Raw genomic sequence first — 26,691 nt, 5'->3', positions numbered from 1 at the left:
ATTTCCATTTGCATGGAATACCTTTTTTTCTTTAACATTTTTATTGGAGTATAGTTGCTTTACAATGGTGTGTTAGTTTCTGCTGTATAACAAAGTGAATCAGCTATACATATACATACATCCCCATATCCCCTCCATCTTATGTCTCCCCCCGACCCTCCCTATCCCACCCCTCTAGTGGACACAAGCACCGAGCTGATCTCCCTGCACTGTGTGGCTGCTTCCCACTAGCTATCTGATTTACATTTGGTAGTGTATGTATGTCAATGCCACTCTCTCACTTTGTCGCAGCTTACCCTTCCCCCTCCCCATGTCCTCAAGTCCATTCTCTACGTCTGTGTCTTTATTCCTGTCCTGCCCCTAAGTTCTTCAGAAACATTTTTTTTTTTCTAGATTCCATACATACATGTTAGCATATGGTATTTGTTTCTGAATTTCTGACTTACTTCACTCTGTATGACAGTCTCTAGGTCCATCCACCTCACTACAAATAACTCAATTTCTTTTTTTTATGGCCGAGTAATATTCCATTGTACATATGTGCCACATCTTCTTTATCCATTCATCTGTCGATGGACACTTAGGTGCTTCCATGTCCTGGCTATTGTAAATAGTGCTGCAGTGAACATTGTGGTACATGACTCTTTTTGAATTATGGTTTTCTCAGGGTATATACCCAGTACTGGAATTGCTGGGTCGTATGGTAGTTCTATTTTTAGTTTTTTGAGGAGCTTCCATACTGTTCTCCATAGTGGCTATATCAATTTACATTCCCACCAGCAGTGCAAGAGGGTTCCCTTTTCTCCACATCCTCTCCAGCATTTATTGTTTGTAGATTTTCTGATGATGCCCATTCTAACTGGTGTGAGGTAATTCTTCACTGTAGTTTTGATTTGCATGTCTCTAATGATTAGTGATGTTGAGCATCTTTTCATGTGTCTGTTGGTAATCTGTATACCTTCTTTGGGGAAATGTCTATTTATGTCTTCTGTCCATTTTTGCATTGGGTTGTTTGTTTTTCTGATATTGAGCTGCATGAGCTGTTTCTATATTTTGGAGATTAATCCTTTGGCAGTGACTTCGTTTCACATATTTTCTCCCATTTTGAGGGTTGTCATTTTGTCTTGTTTATGGTTTCCTTTGTTGTGCAAAAGCTTTGAAGTTTCATTAGGTCACATTTGTTTATTTTTGTTTTTATTTCCATTTCTCTAGGAGATGGGTCAGAAAGGATCTTGCTGTGATTTATGTCATAGAGTGTTCTGCCTATGTTTTCCTCTAAGAGTTTTATATTGTTGGGCCTTACATTTAGGTCTTTAATCCATTTTCAGTTTATTTTTGTTTATGGTGTGAGGGAATGTTCTAATTTCATTCTTTTACATGTAGCTCTCCAGTTTTCCCAGTGCCACTTATTGAAGACTGTCTTTTCTCCATTGTATATTCTTGCCTCCTTTACCAAAGATAAGGTGACCATATGTGCTTGGGTTTATCTCTGAGCTTTCTATCCTGTTCCATTAATCCATATTTCTGTTTCTGTGTGAGTACCATACTGTCTTGATAACTATAGCTTTGTAGTATTGTCTGGAGTCAGGGAGCCTGATTCCTGAAGCTCAGGTTTTCTTTCTCACGATTGCTTTGGCTCTTCAGGGTCTTTTGTGTTTCCATACAAATTGTGCAATTTTTTGTTCTAGTTCTGTGGAAAGTGCCATTGGTAGTTTGATACGGATTGCATTGAATCTGCAGATTGCTTTGAGTAGTATAGTCATTTTCACAATGTTGATTCTTCCAATCCAAGAACATGGTATATCTCTCCATCTGTTTGTATCATCTTTAATTTCTTTCATCAGTGTCTTATAGTTTTCTGCATACAGGTCTTTTGTCTCTTTAGGTAGGTTTATTCCTAGGTATTTTATTCTTTTTGTTGCAATGGTAATTGGGAGTGTTTCCTTAATTTCACTTTCAGATTTTTCATCATTAGTGTGTAGGAATGCAAGAGATTTCTGTGCCTTAATTTTGTATCCTGCTACTTCACCAAATTCATTGATTAGCTCTATTAGTTTTCTCGTAACATCTTTAGGATTCTCTGTATAGTATCATGTCATCTGCAAACAGTGACAGTTTTACCTCCTCTTTCCTTATTTGGATTCCTTTTATTTCTTTTTCTTTTTTCTTTTTCTTCTCTGATTGCTGTGCCTAAAACTTCCAAAACTATATTGAATAATAGTGGTGAGTGTGGACAACCTTGTCTTGTTCCTGATCTTAGTGGAAATGGCTTCAGTTTTTCACCATTGAGAACAAAGTTGGCTGCGGGTTTGTCATATATGGCCTTTATTACGTTGAGGTAAGTTCCCTCTATGCCGACTTTCTGGAGGGTTTTTTTATCATAAATGGGTGTTGAATTTTGTGAAAAACTTTTTCTGCATCTATTGAGATGATCATATGGTTTTTCTCCTTCAGTTTGTTGATATGGTGTATCACGTTGATTGATTTGCATATATTGAAGAATCCTTGCATTCCTGGAATAAACCCCACTTGATCATGGTGTATGATCCTTTTTATGTGCTGTTGGATTCTGTTTACTAGTATTTTGTTGAGGATTTTTGCATTTATGTTCTTCAGTGATATTGGCCTGTAGTTTTCTTTCTTTGTGACGTCTTTGTCTGGTTTTGGTATCAGGGTGATGGTGGCCTCATAGAATGAGTTTGGGAGTGTTCCTCCCTCTACTATCTTTTGGAAGAGTTTGAGAAGGATAGGTGTTAGCTCTTCTCTAAATGTCTGATAGAATTCGCCTGTGAAGCCATTTGATCCTGGGCTTTTGTTTGTTGGAAGATTTTTAATCACAGTTTAAATTTCAGTGCTTGTGATTGGTCTGTTCATATTTTGTATTTCTTCCTGGTTCAGTCTCTGCAGGTTGTGCTTTTCTAAGAATTTGTCCTTTACTTCCAAGTTGTCCATTTTATTGGCATAGAGTTGCTTGTAGTAATCTCTCATGATCCTTTGTATTTCTGCAGTGTCAGTTGTTACTTCTCCTTTTTCATTTCTAATTCTATTTATTTGAGTCTTCTCACTTTTTTTCTTTATGAGTCTGGCTAATGGTTTGTCAATTTTGTTTATCTTCTCAAAGAACCAGCTTTTAGTTTTATTGATCTTTGCCATTGTTTCCTTCATTTCTTTTTCATTTATTTCTGATCTGATCTTTATGATTTCTTTCCTTCTGCTAATTTTGGGGTTTTCTTGTTCTTCTTTCTCTAATTGCTTTAGGTGTAAGGTTAAGTGGTTTATTTGAGTTTTTCTTGTTTCTTGAGGTAAGACTGTATTGGTATAAATTTCCCTCTTAGAACTGCTTTTGCTGCATCCTATAGGTTTGGGGTCGTCGTGTCTTCATTGTCATTTGTTTCTAGGTATATTTTTATTTCCTCCTTGATTTCTTCAGTGATTTCTTGGTTATTTAATAGTGTGTTGTTTAGCCTCCATGTGTTTGTATTTTTTTTTTTTTTTTTTTTTTTTTTTTTTTTTTTTTTTTTTTTTTTTTTGCGGTATGCGGGCCTCCCACCGCTGTGGCCTCTCCTGTTGCGGAGCACAGGCTCCGGACGCGCAGGCCCAGCGGCCATGGCTCACGGGCCTAGGTGCTCCGCGGCATGTGGGATCCTCCCGGACCAGGGCACGAACCCGTGTCCCCCGCATCGGCAGGCGGATTCTCAACCACTGCGCCACCAGGGAAGCCCCATGTGTTTGTATTTTTTACAGATTTTTTCCTGTTATTGATATCTAGTCTTATAGCGTTGTGGTTGGAAAAGATACTTGATACAATTTCAATTTTCTTAAATTTACGAAGGTTTGATTTGTGAACCAAGATATGATCTATACTGGAGAATGTTCCATGAGCACTTGAGAAGAAAGTGTAATCTGCTGTTTTTGGATGGAATGTCCTATAAATATCAATTAAGTCCATCTTGTTTAATGTATCATTTAAAGCTTGTGTTTCCTTATTTATTTTCATTTTGAATGATCTGTCCATTGGTGAAAGTGGCGTTTAAAGTCACCTACTATGATTGTGTTACTGTCGATTTCCCCTTTTATGGCTCTTAGCATTTGCCTTATGTATTGAGGTGCTCTTATGTTGGGTGCATAAATATTTACTATTGTTATATCTTCTTGGATTGATCCCTTGATCATTATGTAGTGTCCTTCTTTGTCTCTTGTAATAGTCTTTATTTTAAAGTCTATTTTTTCTGATATGAGAATTGCTACTCCAGCTTTCTTTTGATGTCCATTTGCATGGAATATCTTTTTCCATCCCCTCACTTTCAGTCTGTATGTGTCCCAAAGTCTGAAGTGGGTCTCTTTTAGACAGCATATGTACGAGTCTTGTTTTTGTATCCATTCAGCCAGTCTGTGTATTTTGGTTGGAGCATTTAATCCATTTACATTTAAGGTAGTTATCGATATGTATGTTCCTTTTACCATTTTTTAAATTGTTTTGGGTTTGTTATTGTAAGTCGTTTTCTTCTCTTGTGCTTTCTGCCTAGAGAAGTTCGTTAAGCATTTGTTATAGAGCTGGTTTGGTGGTGCTGAATTCTCTTAGCTCTTGCTTGTCTCCGTCGAATCTGAATGAGATCCTTGCTGGGTAGAGTAAACTTGGTTGTAGGTTTTTCCCTTTCTTCACTTTAAATATGTCCTGCCACTCCCTTCTGGCTTGTAGAGTTTCTGCTGAAAGATCAGCTGTTAACCTTATGGGGATTCCCTTGTATGTTATTTGTTGTCTTTCCCTTGCTGCTTTAAATATTTTTTCTTTGTATTTAATTTTTAATAGTTTGATTAACATGTGTCTTGGCGTGTTACTCCTTGGTTTTATCCTATATGGGACCATCTGCGCTTCTTTGACTTGATTGACTATTTCCTTACCCATATTAGGGAAGTTTTCAAGTATAATCTCTTCAGATAGTTTCTCAGTCCCTTTCTTTTTCTCTTCTTCTTCTGGGACCCCTATAATTAGAATGTTTGTGCATTTAATATTCTCCCAGAGGTCTGTGAGATTGTTCTCAATTCTTTTCATTCTTTTTTCTTTATTTTGCTCTGCAGTAGTTATTTCCACTGTTTTATCTTCCAGGTCACTTATCCATTCTTCTGACTTAGTTATTCTGCTATGGATTACTTCTAGAGAATTTTAAATTTCGTTTATTGTGTTGTTCATCATTGTTTGTTTGCTCTTTAGTTCTTTTAGTTCTCCTTGTTAAATGTTTCTGCATTTTCTCCATCCTATATCCACAATTTTGTATCATCTTTATTATCATTACTCTGAATTCTTTTTCAGGTAGACTGCCTATTTCCTCTTCATTTGTTTGGTCTGGTGGGTTTTTAATCTTGCTTCTTCATCTGCTGTGTATTTCTCTATCTTCTCATTTTGCTTAACTTAACTATGTTTGGAGTCTCCATTTCGCAGGCTGCAGGTTCGTAGTTCTTGTTGTTTTTGGTGTCTGCTTCTAGTGGTTAAGGTTGGTTCAGTGGATTGTTTAAGCTTCCTGGTGGAGGGGACTGGTTCCTGTGTTCTGGTGGATGCAACTGGCTCTTGTCTTTCTGGTGGGCAGGACCACATCTGGTGGTGTGTTTTGGGGTGTCTGTGACCTTACTATGATTTTAGGCAGCCTCTCTGCTAATGGGTGGGGCTATGTTCCTGTCTTGCTAGTTGTTTGGCATAGGGTGTCCAGCACTGTATCTTGCTGGTCGTTGAGTGGAGGTGGGTCTTAGCATTGAGATGGAGATCTCTGGGAGAGCTTTTGCCATTTGATATTACATGGGGCCCAGAGGTCTCTGGTGGTCCAGTGCCCTAACTCGGCTCTCCCACCTCAGAGGTTCAGGCCTGACACCAGTGTTAGACAGAGCACCAAGACCCTGTCAGCCACATGACAAACCTCCTCATTGAGCCCAGGAATTTCTGATCTCTGCTAGGTGACCTAATGCAAGGTGTCCTGAGGCCTCTCTTACCTCAACTCTGAGGCAAAGCACTGCTTGGACAAGCATGGGAAGGAATGTTATGCAGACCAAGCCCTGTCCTTGGTTGGGGCCTTCACAGCAGGCCTGGGGCCTGGGCGCTGTTGGTTCAGATGTGGCTCATTTTAATGTGCTCTGACCTAACGTTGCAGCTGGTTTCTAGAAAGGGAACAAAAAGCGCTGCGTTTAAAAACAGCAGCCAAGCCCTCCCTTAACCTTGCCTGATCTCTGGGGAGGTAGTTCTAACCTGGAATACCGTTTTCCATCCCCTCACGTTTAGTCTGTATGTGCTTCTAGATCTGAAGTGGGTCTCTTGTAGAAAACACATACAGGTCTTCTTTTGTATTCATTCAGCCAGTCTCTGTCTTTTGGTGGAGTATTTAATCTGTTTACATTTAAAGTAATTATCGATATGTATGTTCTTATTGCCATTTTGTTAATTGTTTTGGATTTCTTTTTGGAGGTCTTTTTTTTTCCCCTTTCCTCTTTTGTTCTCTTCTCTTGTGATTTGATGACTGTCTTTAGTGTTGTGTTGGGATTCCTTTTCCTTTTTTGTGTGTATATCTATTATAGATTTTTGGTTTGTGGTTACCATGAGTTTTGCTATAGCAGCCTATATATATACAAGATTGTTTTAAGTTGCTGATCTCTTAATTTCAAATGCATTGTTTATTTATTTATTTATAAAATATAAATTTATTTTTATTTATTTATTTTTGGCTGTGTTGGGTCTTCGTTTCTGTGTGAGGGCTTTCTCTAGTTGAGGCGAGTGGGGGCCACTCTTCATCATGGTGTGCGGGCCTCTCATTGTCATGGCCTCTCTTGTTGCGGAGCACAGGCTCCAGACGTGCAGGCTCAGTAGTTGTGGCACACGGGCTTAGTTGCTCCGTGGCATGTGGGATCTTCCCAGACCAGGGCTCAAACCCGTGTCCCCTTCATTGGCATGGGGATTCTTAACCACTGTGCCACCAGGGAAGCCCTCAAATGTATTTTAAATATCCTGCATTTGTACTCTCTCTCCTCCTCTCACAATTACTAGTTTCGATATTATATTTGTGGATGATTTTGTACCTTTACTATGTGTTTGCCTTTACTGGTGAGCTTTTCATTTCATACTTTTCTTATTTTTAGTTGGGGTCTTTTCTTTTCCATTTGGAGAAGTTCCTTTAGCATTTTTTTGTAAAGCTGGTTTGGTAGTGCAGAATTCTCTTAGCTTTTGCCTGTCTGTAAAACTTTTGATTTCTCCATCAAATATGAACTAGAGCCTTGCTGGGTAGAGTATTCTTGGTTGTAGGTTTTTTCCCCTTCATCACTTTAAATATATTATGCCACTCCCTTCTGGCCTGCAGAGTTTCTGCTGAAAAATCAACTGATAACCTAATGGGGATTCCCTTGTATGTTATTTGTTGTTTTCCCTTGTTGTTTTCATATTTTCTCTGTCTTTAGTTTTTGTCAGTTTGATGACTATGTGTCTCGGTCTGTTCCTCCTTGAGTTAATCCTGTATGGGATTCTCTATGCTTCCTGGACTTGGGTGACTGTTTCCTTTCCTATGTTAGGGAAGTGTTCAGCTATTATCTCTTCAAATATTTTTTTAGGCCCTTTCTCTCCCTCTTCTCCTTTTGGGACCCCTATAATGCAAATGCTGGTGCATTTGACATTGTCCCAGAGGTGTATTAACCTGTGCTCATTTCTTTTCATTCTTTTTTCTTTATTCTGTTCCACATCAGTGATTTCCAGTAGTCTGTCTTCCAGTTCACTGATTTGTTCTTTTGCCTCATTTTCTGCTATTGATTCCTTCTAGTGTATTTCATTTCAGTTATTGCATTCTTCAACTCTGTTTGGTTGTTCTTTATATTTTCTAACTCTTTGCTAATAACTTCTTCCTCTGTGCATCCATTCTTTTCCTGAGTTCTTGGATCATCTTTACAATCATTACTTTGAACTCTTTCTCAGGTAGTTTGCCTATCTCCAGTTTACTGAGTTGTTCGTCTGGAGTTTTATCTTGTTCCTTTGTCTGGAACATATTCCTTTGCTGTCTCAATTTGTTTAAATTTCTATTTGTCTTTTTATGTATGTAGTAGAATAGTTAACATTTCTTCACCTTGGAGAAGTGGTCCTCTGCAGGAGATGTCCTATGTGTCCCAACAGTACACTCCCATCTTGTTTCCTAAGGGCCAGGGACCAGTCCCAGGGTGGGTTCCGACCTGTGTTTTTGGAGTTAGTTATGCAGGCCACGGGACTGTAGTTTTCTTGCTTCTAGTGTCTTCCTCCTGGTGGGTGAGGCTGGTCTAGAGGCTTGTCCAGGCTTCCTGGTGGGAGGGGCCAGTGCCTGCCCACTGGTGAGTAGAGCTGGGTGCTGGCCCTCTGGTGGGCAGGGCCATGTCAAGGGGTATGTCTGGAGGTGGCTGTGGGCTCAGGAAGTCTTTAGGCAGCCTGTCTGCTGATGCCTGGGGCTGTGTTCCTGCCCTCTTGGTTGTTTGGCCTGAGGCGTCCCAGCACTGGAGCCTACAGGCCGTTGGGTGGGGCCAGGCCTTGGTGCCAAGATCCCAAGTGAGACGTCTACCTCCAGCCAGAGTTCACATCAATGAACACTCCTCAGTGTGTCAGCCACCAGCTTTTTTTTTTTTTTTAAGATGTTGGTGGTAGGAGTTTATTAGTTAATTTATTTATTTTTGCTGTGTTGCATCTTCATTTCTGTGCGAGGGCTTTCTCTAGTTGTGGCAAGTGGGGGCCACGCTTCATCGCAGTGTGTGGACCTCTCACTATCGCGGCCTCTCTTGTTGCGGAGCACAGGCTCCAGACACACAGGCTCAGTAGTTGTGGCTCATGGGCCTAGTTGCCCCGCAGCATGTGGGATCCTCCCAGACCAGGGCTCGAACCCATGTCCCCTACATTAGCAGGCAGATTCTCAACCACTGTGCCACCAGGGAAGCCCACCACCGGCTTTTATGATCCTAGAGAGAGCCACAGCTGCCCTCCGCCTTCCCAGGAGACCCTCCAAGACCAGCAGGGAGGTCTGGCCCAGGCTCCTGTGAAGTCACTGCTTTTGCCCTCAATCCCAGTGCACGCAGGACCTTGTATATGCCCTCCAAGAGTGAAGTCTCTGATTACCCAGTCCTGTGGAGCTCCTACAATCAAGCCCCCCTGGCCTTCAAAGCCAAGTGCTCTGGGGCTCCTCCTCCCAGTGCCAGACCCCTAGGCTGGGGAACCTGGTGTGGGGCTCAGAGCTCTCATTTCTTTGGGAGAATTTCTGTGATATAATTATTCTCCAGTTTGTGGGTCACCCACCCAGGCTGTACGGGATTTGATCATATTGTGAGTGCACCCCTCCTACCATCTCACTGTGGTTTCTTCTTTATGTCTTTGAATGTAGAATATATTTTTTTGGTAGCTTCCAGCCTTTTTACTGATGGTTGTTCAGCAGTTAGTTGTGATTTTGATGTGCTTGTGAGAGGAGGTAAGCTCAAGGTCCTTCTACTCCATTATGTTGTGTCCAGTCCTGCTCCTGTTTGCTTGTTTCTTAATCCAGTCTCCCAGTTTTAGTGTTTTGGAATGTCTGACCCAGTTAAACTTAATTACTATAACTACAAATACTGTTTGGTTCCTATTTGGTTTATTTGTTAATTTTCCTTTTTCTCTTTTTTTTTGCCATCTTTTATTAATCAAATATTTTAAAATATTTTATTTAATCCTCTCTGTTAACTTTATATATACATTTACTACTATTGACCCCAGAGATTACAACATACATCCTTAGCTTATTACAGTCTAATAAAATTATTAATTTATCATGCTAGGACCTTACAACACTTTATGTCATTTACCCATTCACTTTTGTGTTACACATGTCCTTCATTTTAATTTTACATATATCTTAAACCCATAAGATGTAATTATTATTGCTTTTTGTAGTTAATTATTCATTTATATTTACCTGCATATTTACCCTCTCCATTACTTTTCATTAGTTTGTACATTTCTGTGTTTTTCTCTGGGATTATTTCCTGCCTGCTTGAAGAATCTGCTGGTGATGAATTCTCTCAGTTTTGTTTGTTTGAAAATGTCTTTTATCACTTTCATGTTTGAAGGATATTTTTAATGGGTAGAGATTTCTAGGTTGCCAGTTACTTTCATCACTTTTAGGTTGCTATTAGTTGTTACTTTCCTCCCCCCTGCCCTTCCCCCCCTTAGTTGTAAGTAACTTGCTGGGGTGAATACCTGACCCAGACTAAACTAAACATACTCCCTCTTTTGCAAATTAGAAATGAAAACCTGAGGTATCAGTGGTGGACTTTGCAGAAGATAGGTCAGAAGGAATCACTGGGGCCAGTAGCATTGGAAACAAGTCAGAGTTGTGGGGAGCCTGAATGGGCCTAGTGGAAGGGAGATGGGGAGGGCAGCTGCCTGCTGACTTCCTGATTTTCAAAGGCCCACATTTAGTTTCTGTGAGGGGTCTCTGTATATTTTTCAATAAATCTCATTTTACCTTGGGCTTGCTTTAGTAAACTTTACATTTCAATCAACAAAAAAATTTTGTAAAAACAAAAACTTTTATCTGAAAACTTGACACATAATAGGCATTTTATAATTGGTGGCTGCTGCTGTTGTTATTCAGATCCTATAGTGGAGTAAAGAGCTGATCCTCAGGATTTTCTAGTCATGCCAGTGGGATGGGCTGCATGTTTTAGGAGGCTCTGTTAGTCAAATGCAAATTTACTCTTGGGTTGGTCAAAAAGTTTGTTGGGTTTTCTTCCATAAGATGGCTCTAGTAGTGCTTAGTTGTCTAACTTCATTTGAAACAATTTCATTAGATTGTATTGTGACAGCTGTCATATCAGCCTGCATTAAAAAAAAACATAAAAACTGGTGAATTTTTGTGTAGCTATATTGAATATGGAATATTGAATATGGAAGAAAAAAAAGCAACGTTTTCGGCATATTATGCTTTATTATTTCAAGAAAGGTAAAACCACAAATGAAATGCAAAAAAGACTTGTGCAGTATATGGAGAAGGTGCTGTGACTGATCAAACATGTCAAAAGTGGTTTGTGAAGTTTTGTGCTAGCGATTTCTCTCTGGACGTTGCTCCGTGGTCGGGTAGACCAGTTGGAGTTGATAGTGATCAAATCGAGACATTAATTGAGAATAATCAACATTATACCACACAGGAGATAGCCGACATACTCAGAATATCCAAGTTGAGCAATGAAAATCATGTGCACCAGCTTGGTTATGTCCATTGCTTTGATGTTTGGGTTTCACGTAAGTAAAGTGAAAAAAATCTTCTTGACTGTATTTCCACATGCGATTCTCCGCTTAAACGTAACAAAAATGTTCCATTTTTAAAACAAATTGTGATGGGCGATGAAAAGTGGATAGTGTGCAATAATGTGGAACGGAAGAGATCGCGGGGCAAGCGAAATGAACCACCACCAACCACACCAAAGGCCGGTCTTCATCCAAAGGAGGTGATGTTGTGTATTTGGTGGGATTGGAAGGGAGTCCTCTATTATGAGCTCCTTCCAGAAAACCAAACGATTAATTCCAACAAGTACTGCGCCCAGCACACCTGTGAACATGGCGCTGTGCGTGGCGCAAGCGTGCAGGCCGCGGTCTGCAGCCTGTGCCCAATGCGCCCTGCCCGCTGTGGCCCTGGGGACCGCGGGCGGGCACTGTCCGGGCGCTGCGCACTGGACCCACCCTGCTGTTGGATCGTAAATTCACAGACAAACATGAATGCGTAACAACAGAAAACGGTGTTGGAACAGTGGGAATCAGCAATTTTGCACAGGAAGCTTTGGGAGATGTTGTTTACTGTAGTCTGCCTGAAGTTGGGACAAAATTGAACAAACAAGAGGAATTTGGTGCTTTGGAAAGTGTGAAAGCTGCTAGTGAACTCTATTCTCCTCTATCAGGAGAAGTAACTGAAATTAATGAAGCTCTAGCAGAAAATCCAGGACTTGTCAACAGATCTTGTTATGAAGATGGTTGGCTGATCAAGATGACACTAAGTAACCCTTCAGAACTAGATGAACTAATGAGTGAAGAAGCATATGAGAAATACATAAAATCTATTGAGGAGTGAAAATGGAACCCCTAAATAAAGTAGTTTGAAACAACTTAATCTAGCATAGTTGTCTTAAATTAGTGGTGGTTAGATTTTTAAAAAGCAACTTTTAGCAAAAGAAACTACTTGCAACGATGTTGCCTGAAGAAAATACCGCTTAACTTCCTAATGATTTCAGATAAACACATGCATCTTTTTCACAACACCCTGTGATTTTTAGGGTAGTTTCCAGTTGTAATAATCAGAATTCCTGAAATTATCTGTGGTAAAACTAGTTATAAAAATTATGTAATTCAAGGATAACATTGTTATCTTAACCTTATATAATATTGTAACTTGCTTACAGCCATCCCTGGATTTGGTCAAAATACTCAATGAACTTGCCACTGGAAATAAATGGCAGTGGAGAAGAGTTTGTTAGTTGTATAGTGTTCAGTAAAGAACATTACTGTCTTAATATTGCAATATACTGTGGTTTGCTGGTGCTATTTTTATATAGTGAAGCAACAGCCTTGCAGGAAAATAAACAGTTTAATAATAAAATATTCAACTTCTTAAAAAAAAAATACTGCTCCCAATTAGGCCAACTGAAAGCAGCACGCAACGAAAATCATCCAGAATTAGTCAATAGAAAACACATAATCTTCCATCAGGATAACGCAAGACCGCTTGTTTCTTTGATGACCAGGTGAAAACTGTTACAGCTTGGCTGGGAAGTTCTGATTCATCCGCCACATTCACCAGACATTGCACCTTAGGATTTACATTTATTTCGGTCTTTACAAAATTCTCTTAATGGAAAAAAATTTCAATTCCCTGCAAGACTGTAAAAGGTACCTGGAACAGTTCTTTGCTCAAAAAGATAAAAATGTTTTGGGAAGATGGAATTATGAAGTTGCCTGAAAAATGGCAGAAGGTAGTGGAACAAAAGGGTGAATACGTTGTTCAGTGAAGTTCTTGGTGAACATGAAAAATGTGTAGGTTATTTTTACTTAAAAACCAAAGGAACGGGCTTTCCTGGTGGCGCAGTGGTTGAGAATCCGCCTGCCGATGCAGGGGACGCGGGTTCGTGCCCCGGTCCGGGAAGATCCCACATGCCGCGCAGCGGCTGGGCCCGTGAGCCATGGCCGCTGAGCCTGCGCGTCCGGAGCCTGCTCTGAAATGGGAGAGGCCACAATAGTGAGAGGCCCGCGTACCGCAAAAAAAAATAATAATAAAAAACCAAAGGAACTCTTTGGCCAACCCTACTTTGAAAAATGGTCACCATATAATTGTGAGTGGGCACACTTGTGGTTAAAGAGTTTGGAAATACATTTGTCTTATTTCACTTATTGTTTTCTTCCCTTGTTACTTCCAGACCCCTGCTGTCTCTCATGCAAAGAAGAAAATCTAGGAAACTTAGAGAAATTCATAATTACTAATTGAATAGATAATACCTTATGAGTATTAAAAGTCTCCTACGTTGAGTATTAAAATATTGGTATCTTGTAAATGTTTTTAAAGTTCTAGAGTAAAGGAGTAATTACAGATTTTAAGACAAGTGAAAAACTTAACTTTTTTTTGGTCCTTTTCATAGGTTCTCCGGGGACATAAAACTTTCCTAAATGATGCTTATAATTGGGAGTTTTTGATCTGGGAATCAGCTTTACTACTTTTCTTACTGCGCTTAGCCTCACTGGGGTCTGAAACCAATAAGAAATACAGCAATGTCTCAATATTACTTACTGAACAGGTATTGATTGGTCCTTGACAGTTTGATTCAGTGGTTACAGATGGTGTAATAAGATTTTTACAGAAGATTCAGGGTTGAGTCTAGATTCTGTCACTTTCTAGCTATATGACCTTACACCTTACAAGTCACTTTGCAACTACATAATTGTTTCCTCCTTATAAAATGAGGATATTATCTTTCCCACCTGCTCCCAGGATTGGGTGCTACTTCATAGTATAAAAATTATTTTTGTTGGTGGTAATGGAGCATGCTTTTAATCTCATATTCTGTGTCAAGTATTAGATCTTTAGAGTACCTGTCATTTAAGGATGTTTAATAAGCTTCTTGACTTTCTTCTCTATCAGTCAAACGCTGAATACATTCAGTGTTTGGAAAATACTTGCTCTTTAGTATGTGAGTAGATATTACAATTGAGAAATGTTTCTTATAAATACAGAGTAGTATAGATTTGGGTTTTTTTGTTTTTAATTTCATGTTTATCCATGAGTTTTAAATAAAAATACCTAATATCATTAGATATTTTTTTTTTGGTCTTAGAATTATAGTGGAGAATTCTTACCATAAGGGGAAAAACAAGGGATTAGTAAGTTAAAAGCAGCGCTCTTCTTCCATTCCATGAATGTTTAATGAGGATGTTAGATTATTTGGGGGATACCAAGATGAATAAGATATAGTTTTTGAACTCAAGGAGTTTACATTTTAATTGCTATAATTAATATAAAAGTTTGCATTGTTTTGATAAATTGCTTCATTGTTATTTTTTCTTCACTAAATAGCTTTTCTTTGCCATATGTGACTGATTAGGGATGGGGGTTTGGGTAGGTGGCATATGTGCTCTGAAGAAATAGCTACTGGAATTTTGAAATTTATTTTACTTGAAAACATTGCCCTCAAAATCTGCCATGTTGAATGCAATATATATATATCTATCTTTTCCATGACATTTGCCCTAATCTCTATTCCTTCCCTTAGATTAATTTATATCTTAAAATGGAAAAAAAGCCGAATAAGAAAGAACAGCTTACTCTAGTAAACAATGTATTAAAGCTGTCCACCAAGTTGTTGAAAGTAAGTAATACCCCGTGATACATATTTACTACCATTTAATTAAATCAATGCTGTACTTCTTGGAGAGGACCCTAGTAACAGATAGATGCTGTGTAGATTCAAACTACCAACTCGATAGTTTGGGGTTAATGACTGTATGAGAAAAAGTTTCCCAACTTACTACCCAAGTTCTAGTGATTGCTGATGTCTGTCACATTTTAAAATTACATTAAAAAATCACAAATAGCATATTGCTTGAATCCACCTTTAAAAACTTAGCTAGTGGAAAAGTAGGTGAGAGTCCATTACAGGCATTACTTAATTTATTTATTATTTTTTCATTTTAAAATTATTATTTTTAATTTAAGTATAGTTGATTTACAATGTTTCTGGTGTACTGCAAAGTGATATCTATATTCAGATTCTTTTCCATTATAGGTTATTACAAGATATTGAACATAGTTCCCTGTACAATACAGTAGGTCCTTGTTTATTTTATATACAATAGTCTGTATCTGTTAATCCCAAATTCCAAATTTATCCCTCCCCTGCTTCCCCTCATTACAGGTTTTTTGAAGGTAACTATTGAACATTAAGGGAAGAGGTTTTAAGCAATCATCCTCTCCCAAGACTGAAAAAAACAGTCCAGAAATCACTCATGGCTATTGTGAAACCATGTATTTCATCTCAGTTCTTTCATGTTTTTGTAGGAGCTGGACACACCATTTAGACTCTATGGACTGACAATGAATCCCTTGATCTACAATATCACACGAGTAGTTATCCTTTCGGCTGTCTCAGGTGTTATAAGTGATCTTCTAGGATTTAATATAAGAGTAAGTGTGATTATCACTCTGTAGCATCTGCCTTAGTCTTAAAACTTATTGTATATAGTAATCTTTGTTCTTCCCACTGTGTGTGTGTGAGAGAGAGAGTGAGAGAGGGAGGGTGGAAGGAGGGAGGGAGGGACTAGCATGGAAATAACTCTTGAGGTAGAGAAATAGACATTTGAAATAGACATTCAGCTTAGGTTTTCTCATTTTATGCAAGTACAATAGATCGTGCTCTTGAATGGAACAAAAAAATCAAGTTTGAGTCTCATGTCAATTTAATAGCGTGGGCTGGGTTGGCCTCTGATCTAGGGAAATGTACAGAGGCAGAATGAATGAAAACCAAAAACCCATGAACTGCAGTATATCTTTTTTGATCCTGGAAATTGTTAACGGTTTTTTCTCTATGATGTTCTATGGTTGCTGTTGTCACAGTTGGTAATTTTTTCTTATGTAAATGGTTCTTGGTTTACATGTAAGTGTACCTGTCAACCCCACCTATTTGTCATAAAACTAATTATTTTGGTGATTTTCTTTTCTTAGCTGTGGAAAATTAAGTCATAAGCTGAGTCATGTGCCCGGCCTTTCTCCCCTTGCTGGCATCAGTGCTTAACCCATTAAGGAAAGAAATGACTGCAAACCCATGAGACACCCACCTGCTTGTTCACACGGAGAGGTGCCCTCAGTTCTACCTAATCTAACGAATGGTGTTTTCAGAGGAACAGAGCCTTTTCCAACTGGGTGTGCATGCTAAGTACCTGTATTTTCATGGTTTTCAAATAGTATGAATAGTCAGGAGACTGAAGACTGTTGTGTTATAGTAACTTAAGGACAACTTTTTAAGTTAGGAAATTTATTCTGGGCATTTCAGTGTTGTGACAGTTATATTTATTGGAAATAGTCTTTTGGGTAACTATGGCAGATGCCCAAAGCATGAAGCAAAATCCTTTATTGGAAATATGCAAATTCAGTACTTTTCTATTACAGTCTATAGAATTGGAGATTTCATTTCTCTAGCAAAGAAAGATCAAGTTTAAACTGTTTTAGGTTGAACCTGAATAAAATAACTTTATTGGAGAATTTCAGTTTCTAGGCTTTTTTGTTGCTGTTGAAAGAAAAAAATAACCTTTAAACTGATTTTCTGTTAAACTATGGAGAAAATTTTAATTAGTTTATAATTTCGAAGTTAATCCTAATAACTGTATAGTTGTTGGTGTAAGAGTTATGCATGTAATATGGCATGTAATTCAGCATGAGAAATTGAAGTCTATGCACACTCATCCGTGTCCACCATAAAACATGTTTTCCATTTAAATCATCTGAGCTATGTTTCCCATCACACTGCTAAGTGAAGCGTTCATAGTTTATCTGTTGTGAGACTCAATGTATTTAACTCTCAGTATAATCTCATGTCCTCGGTGTCTGTACTGAGCCAAGCTATGCCACTGATGATTTGGATTCTCTTATCAGTATCCCCTATTACACATACATGCGTATACATATGTTTATGAAAACTCTAATAGTCTACATTTAATTCCTGCTCATTAAGTTACCCACTTTGAAGAATCTCTCGAGGCAAATTGAAAGCCCACATTTTAATGACAAGATTTTGTGAATTTTTAAATGGAAATAATTAGGAAACTTAGTTATTACATGTGAAGTATGTACATGCAAAATCAGTGTATCATTTGCACATATCCTAATATGCAGGAAGATTTTTGAGGTTTAAAGATGAATTTCTTAAGTCCAGGAATTGAGGTCAGACTTTCTGGATTCATGTCCTTGGCTCTGCTACTTATTAGCTTCATAGTCTAAGGCAAGTTACTTAACATTTTTGCATCTCAATTTCCTCACCTGTTTAATAAGGATAATAACTACCTAATAGTGTTGTTAAGGTTAAATGAGATTATCATGTAAGGTACTTAACATAGCATAAAGTACGTAGCCCTTAATAAATCCACAATAAACATTTGTAATTACTGTTTAAAACCCTTTAAAAATCTTTTGCTGATAGATTCCTAACTGTGAAGATAGAAACATAGGGGGCAAGATTGCTGAACTAGAAGTGGATTACCAAAAATTTGCAGCCATTCCAAATACTGCGTGAGAGTTACAATTCCTTTTAAAAAGTAAAATCCCATTATAGTGATTTACCTTTGGAAGGAACTGATCTGTAAATGCCCTTCAGTGTCTCAACAGATGGCTCATAGAAATCATGCTTTAACTATTTTCCATAAGGAACAAGAGCAGCTATCTCAAATCCAGGATTGAACTGCTTGGTGCAGATTTCGGATGAAGAAAGCTGATGCCTTTATCTTTTTCTCTTACAAAAAAACCCCACTGTTTTATTTTTATTTGAATTTTTTACACAGTGAATTCTTTAGCGTAAATGCAGTATTCAGAATAGTTTATTCCTGTGGGTTGTTTCGGTTATAGTTTGGTGGTATATAAGTGGTTTAAATGATTTTTCAGGTGGGTAAAATTAACTGTACGGGTAGTTGCTCGTGTCGGAAACTTGGGAATCATTTTTCACTCTTGCCTTTCTCATACCTCACATCCAGTCATCAAGTCTGTGAGTAATTATCTTCTAGATATTTTTCTAATCAGTCCATTCTTCTCCATCCCCACTTTCACCACCCTCATCTAAGTCAACATCCTTTGTTTTTGAACAAGATTCTGCTTTTCTGCCCCTCTCCCCCATGCCCACCTATTCATCTCTAAAGCTAATGTGTCTTTTCTGAAATGCAAGTCTCAGTCTCATCGTTTAGAATCTATTAATGGCTTAGTATTACTTTGAAGGTGAAAATCCAAAATCTTTTTAGCAAGGCATGTAGGCCCACCTTATTGAGAAAGATTTTTGAATCTTTATGTTTGAAAGATGTTTTTTCTGGGCATAAAATTCTAGTTTTAAAGATGTTGCTGCTCTACTGCCTCCTGGATTGCATTGCTTCTGACAAGAAGTCTGCTGTCATTGTCATCTTTGTTCTTCTGTATATAATGTCTTTTTTTTTTTTTAAACTCTGGCTGCTTTTAAGGTTTTTATCTTTTTCATTGAATTTGTGCTATTTAGTTATAATGTGCATTGTGTAGTTGTCTTCATTTTTTGTGTGCTTGGGATTTGTTGCACTTACTGGGTCTCTTGATGTTTAGTTTTCATCAAATTTGGAAAAATTTTGACTGTTATTTCTTAAAATAAGTTTTCTATACCCCAGTCTCCCACCTCCTGAGACTCCACATGTTTATTAGGCTGCTTGAAGTTGTCCCACACCTTACTGATGTTCGGTACTTTGTCCCAGTCTTCTGTTTTTAATTTCTATTAAAGACAGAAGACTGGGACAGCTATTTCTATTGCTGTGCCTCAAGTTCACTAACCTATTCTTCTGCACTAATTTGCTGTTAATCCTACCCAATGTATTTTGTCTACAGAATTTTGATATTGCTTTTGCATTTTTTTGTATCCTCATGTCTCTCTTTAACATGCTGTTTCTTCTCTCTATCTTATTTTCATAATATTTATAATAGAAATAGTAAATAAGAACATTATAACAGCTATCATCTGTGTTATTTTGGGGTTTGTTTTTGTTGATTTATTTTTCTCCTTATTTTGGGTCATATTTTCCTGCTTCTTTACATGCCTAGTAATTTCTTAATGGATGTGAATTTTACATTGTTGGGTGTTGAGTTTTCATGTGTGTGTATTCTTTTAAATATTCTTGAGCTTTGTTTTAGAATGCAGTTAAGATACTTGAAAACAGTTTGATCATTTCAAGGCTTGCTTTTAAGCTTTGTTAGGTGGGCCAGAGCAGCTTTTACTCTGGTGCTACTTTTCTCCACAACTGAAGCAAAATCCTCCTGAGTACTCTACCTGATACCCTGTTCATGATGAGGTTTTTCCAGTTTAACTGTAGGAACATGAACTCTTCCCAGCTCAAGAATTTTTGGCCTGCTGCTTTTTGGTGGTTCTTTCCCTGTTGAGTATTTCCTTGTGCTGATCAATACTCACCTAAAAACTTGAAAGGAAACCTCTGCACATTTTTGGAGCTCTCTCCTCTCGGTGCAGCTGTCCTCTCCTCTCTGTGCCGCTGTCCTCTCCTCTCTGTGCCGCTGTCTTCTCTCTGGTACTCTGCCAGCCAGTTCTAGCTGTCCTGGCCTCCCCAAATTCTTAACTCTCACCTCAACTCAGCAAGGCTGCTTGGATCAGTTTGGATTCCCCCTTCCTACACCACAGCCTAGAAACTGCCTCTAAGTAATCTGGAGCAATCATGGGGCTCACCTCATTGAATTCCACTGTCTTTTACTGCCTGTTGTCCAACATCTAACTTCCATTTTTTCATATATATTTTTCCTTTTTTTTTTTTTTTTAAGTTGTCTGAGGTGGGAGAGTAAATGTTTATCCCACCTTAGTAAATAGAAAAAAGTTTACTCAGTTGCTCAAGCCAAAGGCTTAGGGTTTATTCTTGGTTCCTCTCTTCCCCTCCATATCTAATCTACCAGCCAGTCACGTTGGTTCTGTTTCCCCCGCTAACAGACTGAGCCTCCTTTGTGCTTAGCTGGATTACTGTGCTGACCCTCGGTTCCCATCCCATTCTTGCCTTTGCAGTCGGTTCTCCACAGCCATGTGAGTGAGCTTAAAAATATGGAGACTATATCATTCCTACTTAAATCTTTCCTGACTTTCCCTATGCTGGCCTCCAAGGCCCTTCATTATCAGGCCTGCTTCCCTTTCCAAATTCCCCTCCTCAGTACCTGACAGCCACACCGGCCTCCCTGTGTTCCTCCGTTATACCAAGTTCTTTCTTATTTCAGACTGTGCCTGGAATATGTTTTCTTAAGTTCTCCCCTGAATGGCTTCTCAGCTGTCAATTCCTTAGCAGGACCTTCTCTGAGTTAAAGTTGTTCCCCATCTTATCCTTGTTATCAATTATATATGGTCCTGTTCATTTCCTTCATGGCACTTAACAGAATGATTATCTTGTTTATTTTTTGCCTACTTGTTTCTGTCCTTCCCCACTAGAATATAAGTCCCTTAAGGCAGGAATTTTTGTTGTTGTTGTTTTTCACTCCTAGGTCCCCAGAATGCAGAAGAGTACCTGACCCCATAATAGGTATGTAATATAAATGCATAGAATACATGAAGAATAGACCTCAAGTAATTTACTGTTTATGCAGTTTTTCTTTTTTTTTTTTTCTTCTGTTAGGATGGAAGAGTTGTAGTCTCAGTGCTTCATTTATTCCTGTATAATAATTTCTAGGAGGTTGGACTTTTGTTTTGATCTCCTGAAAGGAGTGATACTTTAACAATTACTTGCTACTGAGAAATTAAATAAACCAAGATGTAAAAATAGAACTAGATTAGGCCATATATACATTTAATTGTAATAATAATAACCATAGATGGATAAGAAAAATAAATACCTATTCAGCTACTTTTATAATTTGTATTGGGAAAAATTCTATCTCCTAAAATCGCTATGGAGGTGTGACTTCAAACTTCCTAAATATGTACATTATGCCTCATGTATAATGTAAACACTTTGAAAAGTTGAATAACCAAATACTTGCCTAATTGGGGTATGGTTTTCTTAACTTTCAGAGACAAGTAGAAAAGTTCTAAATACCAGGATGTCCTCCAAAGTATAAGCTTACGGGTCTGTGTTTTTAATTTTGGTTCATTGTATGTAGAGGTAAGTGAACCTGTGCACTGTAAAAATAACCCTCTTTCAAATTAATGAAATTCATTTTCAAAATTTTTTAGTCTATACACTCTATAATGGGCCAAATGGGTCTTACTCCCAAATATAGTGTATGATTTGGAATTATCAAGAAGTAAATTCATTAAACTTAATCTCATCTATACAGCTGTTGACTAGTTTGGTCATTTAAAGTAATCCTTTGCTTCTTGCAGTTATTGATGCCCATCTTGAATAATGAAGTTTGAATTTCACAAATGTGCAATAATTCCATTCCTTTCCTGCAGCACACCCTGAGCCTATATGCTGTAATAAGGTATTACTCAAGGTAACAAATAGTTGTTGTTTATTAAGGACAAAATAAGCCTCTTGATTTGCTATAAACATTTGCTAACAGTTCTGCTCTGCTTGACTTTAATGCAAACATTGTAAAGTAGACAAATACCCACAGGATTCTTTGGAAAAATATAGGTTCAGGCTAAATTAAAGCACTTGGTTATGTTTTTATATTTTAATGTGTATGTGAGAAAGGTTCAGAGTTCTTTGGCAGAACCCTACTAAATTCTACTCTCGATAAGCCTTCATACTCCCTTCTTAACACTTAAGGCTCTACTTGCATAGAAACTTTGAAAATAGATCCAAGTTAGTAGATATCTTAGACTAATTCAGTCAACTGAAGCAAAGATTATAGAGTTCATGTCATAATTACGGCATGCTTTAAACCAGTCATTGTATTGCTGATAAACCTTAAATAGCATAAGCAGTAAAGAGCTGCCTAAATAAACAAATCTGTTATTGTTTAAAAAGCACAAGTAGTTCTTAGCACTGGAGCACGCCAGGATGATGTTAAGAAGTTGCTCTGATATATTCTTCACGCCAGACTGAATCATCACGTTTCATGACTGAAGTCTGTTTACAACAGTGTTCCTTATTCCTGGAGCTCACTCTGGACTAAGCTTGAGCTTAAATACACCTCTGGAGGTCGGTAGTTAAGACTGTCACACAGTTTAACTAATTTGAGTAGTCCTTGCTTTCTTAAAACCCAATTCTCTTTGAATGTTGGACACATTAAACATGAAGCTCTTCATTAGTTCACCTTGAAAAGCATTTGACTTTTTCTACATGAGAATATCTGACTCTTAAAAAAGGAAATAACCGGGCTTCCCTGGTGGCGCAGTGGCTGAGAATCCACCTGCCGATGCAGGGGACACGGGTTCGTGCCCCGGTCTGGGAAGATCCCACATGCCGCGGAGCGGCTGGGCCCGTGAGCCATGGCCGCTGAGCCTGCGCGTCCGGAGCTTGTGCTCCTCAAAGGGAGAGGCCACAACAGTGAGAGGCCCGCGTACCACAAAAAAAAAAAAAAAAAAAAAAAAAAAAAACAAAACAAATAAAAAAGGAAATAACCAAGGTATGCTCAGGTAGAAATAAAAAGCCACATGCTTTTCTGTGTCCAAGACTTCTGAAATAGGAGTTGACTGTGCAAAAGCTACTTGACCCCAAAAATTTAATGTACGGGGGTTAGAAGACAATATTATAGGCTCTTACTCACTAATCTCTCTAGGGAGACGACGTGATAGCATCCCAGAACTTTTTTGCTGTTACGACCAGTAAGAAAATATGTCCACTAAAACAACAAAAAAATGATTTTGCTGCCACCGCAGGCTTTGCTACAACACACATCTCCATGGTGGGGCTCGGGGTTTGGAGTTTATTTTCAGTGTGAGTTCAGTAATGGCAGGCAGGAATTAATTCTTCTCCTCAAGAGTATTCAGTTAACCATGGTCTGCATTATTCATTCCAAGAATTTCAGTGAAGTCAAGTCAAAATACTTCACTCTACAAGTACAACCTAGAGTAAATAAAATGATTTAAAAATAATGTGAAATGCCATAGTCTGATGAAATAGAGTCTGTGACCTTGTGGTACACAGCTATGTCCATTAGAAATGTCTGATGACAATTTCCAGTAAGACAAGTCCATTTCTTTCCCTGACAGTGTAAGAAAGGATTTTGTGGGGGGTAGCAAATTATTTATGCAAAGCTATTTTCCTTACAGTGAAAGGTATTAAGTAGGTATAATGAGATTCAACTCAAACTAATTTTGAGCTTTACATATAGATAAAAGTATTAGCTATACAGGTAACGTCATCATTGTAAGAGTCTTTCTGACTGTAGGACTTTGAATATTTGTTACTTGTAGGGATAAAAATCTATTTGAGGACTCAGACCATGATGAGAATTAGCTCCACAAATAGAAAAAGCAACATTACATAAACCTGACAGTAAAAGAAATGCAGGCCATGAACTGATTTTTGTTTTTTTTTTTAATATCTATATAAAAAATAACGAGCGATTTACAGGTCTCTTTCTCTAATCAGAACCTCAAGTGTATATATAAAGGTACTGTACAATATATAAACATTTACAACCAGTACATCCATATTTTGCTTAGCATTCCAAGGCCACATTGCTAAGTCAGTACAGAATCAGTACAGTGACAGGTTACTTAGAAAGGAAAGAGCCACATCAGACTGACAACAGATGACATCAAAATTATGTCGCAGTTAACAATAAAAATTGGATTTTTATCACTAATTGTGGACTACAGGGAAAATAAATCATTTCTGTGATACTAAGTTCTTAGCATTTATCAAGCCTTCTAATTCTTCTCTATTCAAGTAGTTACACTAGGTGGGTAAATATAGTTCTGGATGAAAAGGGGATTTCAGAAATCTCACTCTGGGAAGCATGTCTTATCTACAGGGGCTGATTTAGTTGTTATATTAAAGAATTTCACAGTCAGACTCTGAGAGGGAAGGACCTGGACATGATGTGTTTCACAATAACGAGATGAACCCAGGGTGACAGAACAAGTGTGTTCAAATACTCCAGAAAATGGTTTTATTCTGAGAATGTTCCTTTATTTATAGATGCTACTGAATGCTGCTTCCCGGGGCTGAGAATCCCGGATCTATTTTATGGAGCTAAAAACTGTCTCCACCTTCCAACAAACATCTTTAATTAGACTTTATAAAAGAATTCTGAAAATCTGTACAAGCTAAGCAGATGTTTACTCTCCCTTTCTTGTTTGTAAACAGGTTAATGTAGCTAGATATTAAAATTAAGATCTAGCAAGGACTGTCTACCACCACGTTTGTTCTCACTTGCTTATGAGCCGGTCTCACACAGGTTCTGCTTCTCAACACTCGAACTTGTACAGCTGCTGCCCGATGAGTTGGTACCTCATCTGGCAATGGACCGTGAAACTGGTTTCATGATTAAGTCCCTCTTCAAATATGTATTATGTATTAATGACTAATGACTTAGAAGTTGGTTCAACCAAAATATCCAGAAATAGAAATTTGGTAGTTTTTCTTCAAATAGCAATAAGCAATATTTCCACATGCTTCTTTGTGGTTTCATAATAAAATAAATGAAATAAAAGGGTGACCTGAGATGCTATAACACATTAGAGTTAGATAACACAGCAGGAGGTGAACTCTTGATCAACTGAAGTGCTTTCTCATTTGAACGTTCATTTGTAAATAACATCTTTAACAGTTATTTGAAATACCTTATCCGGCCGAATTAAAATAAACAGCCATAAGAAAGTCAATATTTGACTACATTTTTTTTTTTTCTTTCCAGTAGTGATGTTTGGGAGTTTTATTTTTAAACGGGGACATCATCAGTAAGCTGTTAGGAGAGGCAACTGCCATCTTTAATGATGAGTTAATCTCTTCTTCTGCAAGGGCTCAAATATTTCTCTCTGTAAACATGCAACATGCTATTGAGAATATCAACTTCCAAGCCAAACCTAGTTTTTTCATTACTGTGGAAATATCTGAGTGAGAAGGATAAAAGACATGATACAGTAGATAACTTGGCACAAATATAAAGTGAGTTGTGACCACGTTGTGAATATCAACATGTCATTTGTTCAGACACTCACGAAGATGAGCTGGGCGGCCTGAGCCGGGAGTATCCGATGAGCCCGTGGGTGCGGCTCCTTCCTGAGCGCAAGGCGGGCAGCCAGCCAGGGGGACAGTGGGTTCTTAGCAATCCTACAGGCCCTTCATGCAGCCTAGGTAACTTGATGCTCAAATTAAAAGGTACTTATGTGTGTTTCAGAATTCCTGAAAAAATGATTTTGGGGGAGGGAGGGGAACACTGCTTTTTAGTAGGAAAGAATTACAACTTGTTTTTTCTTTGTTTTATACTAAAGGTCACAGTCGCTTCTCAGCCACACCAGTAGTGCCTGTGGCTCTACTTGCACTTGGCACCTTCCAAGGCCCTGGAGTTATTGTTGTTTTCTTAGCTGGAGAACCGCTTTCAGGTTTGAACCCTCCGCTCTCTTTGTTTTTGTCAGCTGCCTCTAGTTCTTTTCTTTTGTGATCTTCTATTTTGTTTAAAACCATTCTTTCTTCAGGTTCCTGCTTTGGCTTCTTTTCTGATATTTTGACATTTTCCCCTATTTTATCTTTACTAGAACTTGTTTCTACTAAGATTGCTTTCTTTCCTTTTTCATTTTCTGATATAGCTCTACCAGTAGTGTTATTTGTCTTTTTGGATGCAAGGGACTTTTCATCCATTCTCTTGCTTTTTTTCTCTGGAGACCTGGTTCTGTTTTTTCCAGGCTGACTCTGATTTGTATCTTTCCTGATAACACCTGATCTTTCTTTCCCATCTGACATCTGCTCAGCATTGTTGGTAGCATGGCCCCCTACTCTTTGGTTCGCATTTGATTGGTCTTTGCTTCCTTCAGTTTTTTGCTGCTTCTTTGGGCTTGAAGACTGTCCTCTGCTTTTTCTGCAATGATCTTGTCCAGAAGCTGCCCTGGTGCTGATCTGACTACTTTTATTCTCTCCTTTCCTGGGGCTGAGTGATCGATCTCTGGGTCTTCTTTTGGGGTCATTTTTTAGAGGACTGGGAATCTTTTCTAAATGTTCCTCTGAATATCGACTGGCTGACTTTTTGGGACTAGCAGATCTGCCTCTTGGTGTGACACCATTTTCTACTTTAAAGAGATTTTTCTTATCACTGTGCCCATGACTGTTGGGTGGATCCCTTTTATTCACATTTTTATGGAGAAGTAGAGACTGATGTTTTACATCAGACTGATTTTCATTTAAAGTGCTTTTCTTTTCAGGCACAAAGTCCTTTAATTCTTCTGCCTTTTCACATATCTGAACTCTCATCAAAGATTCTTCGATTACTGGCACACGAGACTCTTCAAATATGGAAGCAGAATGTGAAGATGGGTGAAATGGTGACTGTTCATCATAAATCACATTGGAAGATGAAGGGTTATTAATATTCCAATCACCTAAAAAAAGTG

General features: G+C 38.2%; 2 protein-coding genes and 1 pseudogene across 10 annotated transcripts in view; 2 read left to right on the top strand and 1 right to left on the bottom strand.

The window, feature by feature from the left end:
• PHTF1 (putative homeodomain transcription factor 1) overlaps positions 1 to 25,689 on the top strand; it is a 74,447-nt gene extending 48,758 nt beyond the window's left edge. Inside the window, exons 17-24 of one of the 6 annotated variants that reach the window (XR_010842161.1) lie at positions 13,633 to 13,788; positions 14,761 to 14,856; positions 15,546 to 15,671; positions 16,209 to 16,406; positions 20,733 to 20,770; positions 21,259 to 21,349; positions 21,643 to 21,683; positions 25,579 to 25,689. Coding sequence is in view for 2 of the 6 variants with exons in the window: in XM_059060654.2 (XP_058916637.1) it covers positions 13,633 to 13,788; positions 14,761 to 14,856; positions 15,546 to 15,671; positions 16,209 to 16,229 (399 nt within the window). In the remaining 4 variants the exon portion in view is untranslated. Of the gene's footprint in view, positions 1 to 13,632; positions 13,789 to 14,760; positions 14,857 to 15,273; positions 15,314 to 15,545; positions 15,672 to 16,208; positions 19,217 to 20,732; positions 20,771 to 21,258; positions 21,520 to 21,642; positions 21,684 to 25,578 lie in introns of those variants that run through there. The other 5 variants (XR_010842163.1, XR_010842166.1, XR_010842167.1 and 2 more) reach the window with 5 other exon arrangements.
• LOC131765326 (glycine cleavage system H protein, mitochondrial-like) lies at positions 11,411 to 12,114 on the top strand (annotated as a pseudogene).
• MAGI3 (membrane associated guanylate kinase, WW and PDZ domain containing 3) overlaps positions 23,663 to 26,691 on the bottom strand; it is a 255,355-nt gene continuing 252,326 nt past the window's right edge. For 2 of the 4 annotated variants that reach the window (XM_059060460.2, XM_059060470.2), the window contains exon 21: positions 23,663 to 26,679. In XM_059060460.2, coding sequence (XP_058916443.1) covers positions 25,580 to 26,679 — 1,100 coding nt within the window. In that variant the 3' untranslated portion in view covers positions 23,663 to 25,579. The remainder of the gene's footprint in view (positions 26,680 to 26,691) is intronic. The other 2 variants (XM_059060494.2, XM_059060502.2) reach the window with 1 other exon arrangement.

The sequence above is a fragment of the Kogia breviceps genome, chromosome 1 (assembly GCF_026419965.1).
Source record: "Kogia breviceps isolate mKogBre1 chromosome 1, mKogBre1 haplotype 1, whole genome shotgun sequence".
Taxonomy (NCBI): Eukaryota; Metazoa; Chordata; class Mammalia; order Artiodactyla; family Physeteridae; genus Kogia; species Kogia breviceps.
Note: the sequence above shows the minus strand (reverse complement) of the source record. Positions and strands in the feature narration are given on the sequence as shown.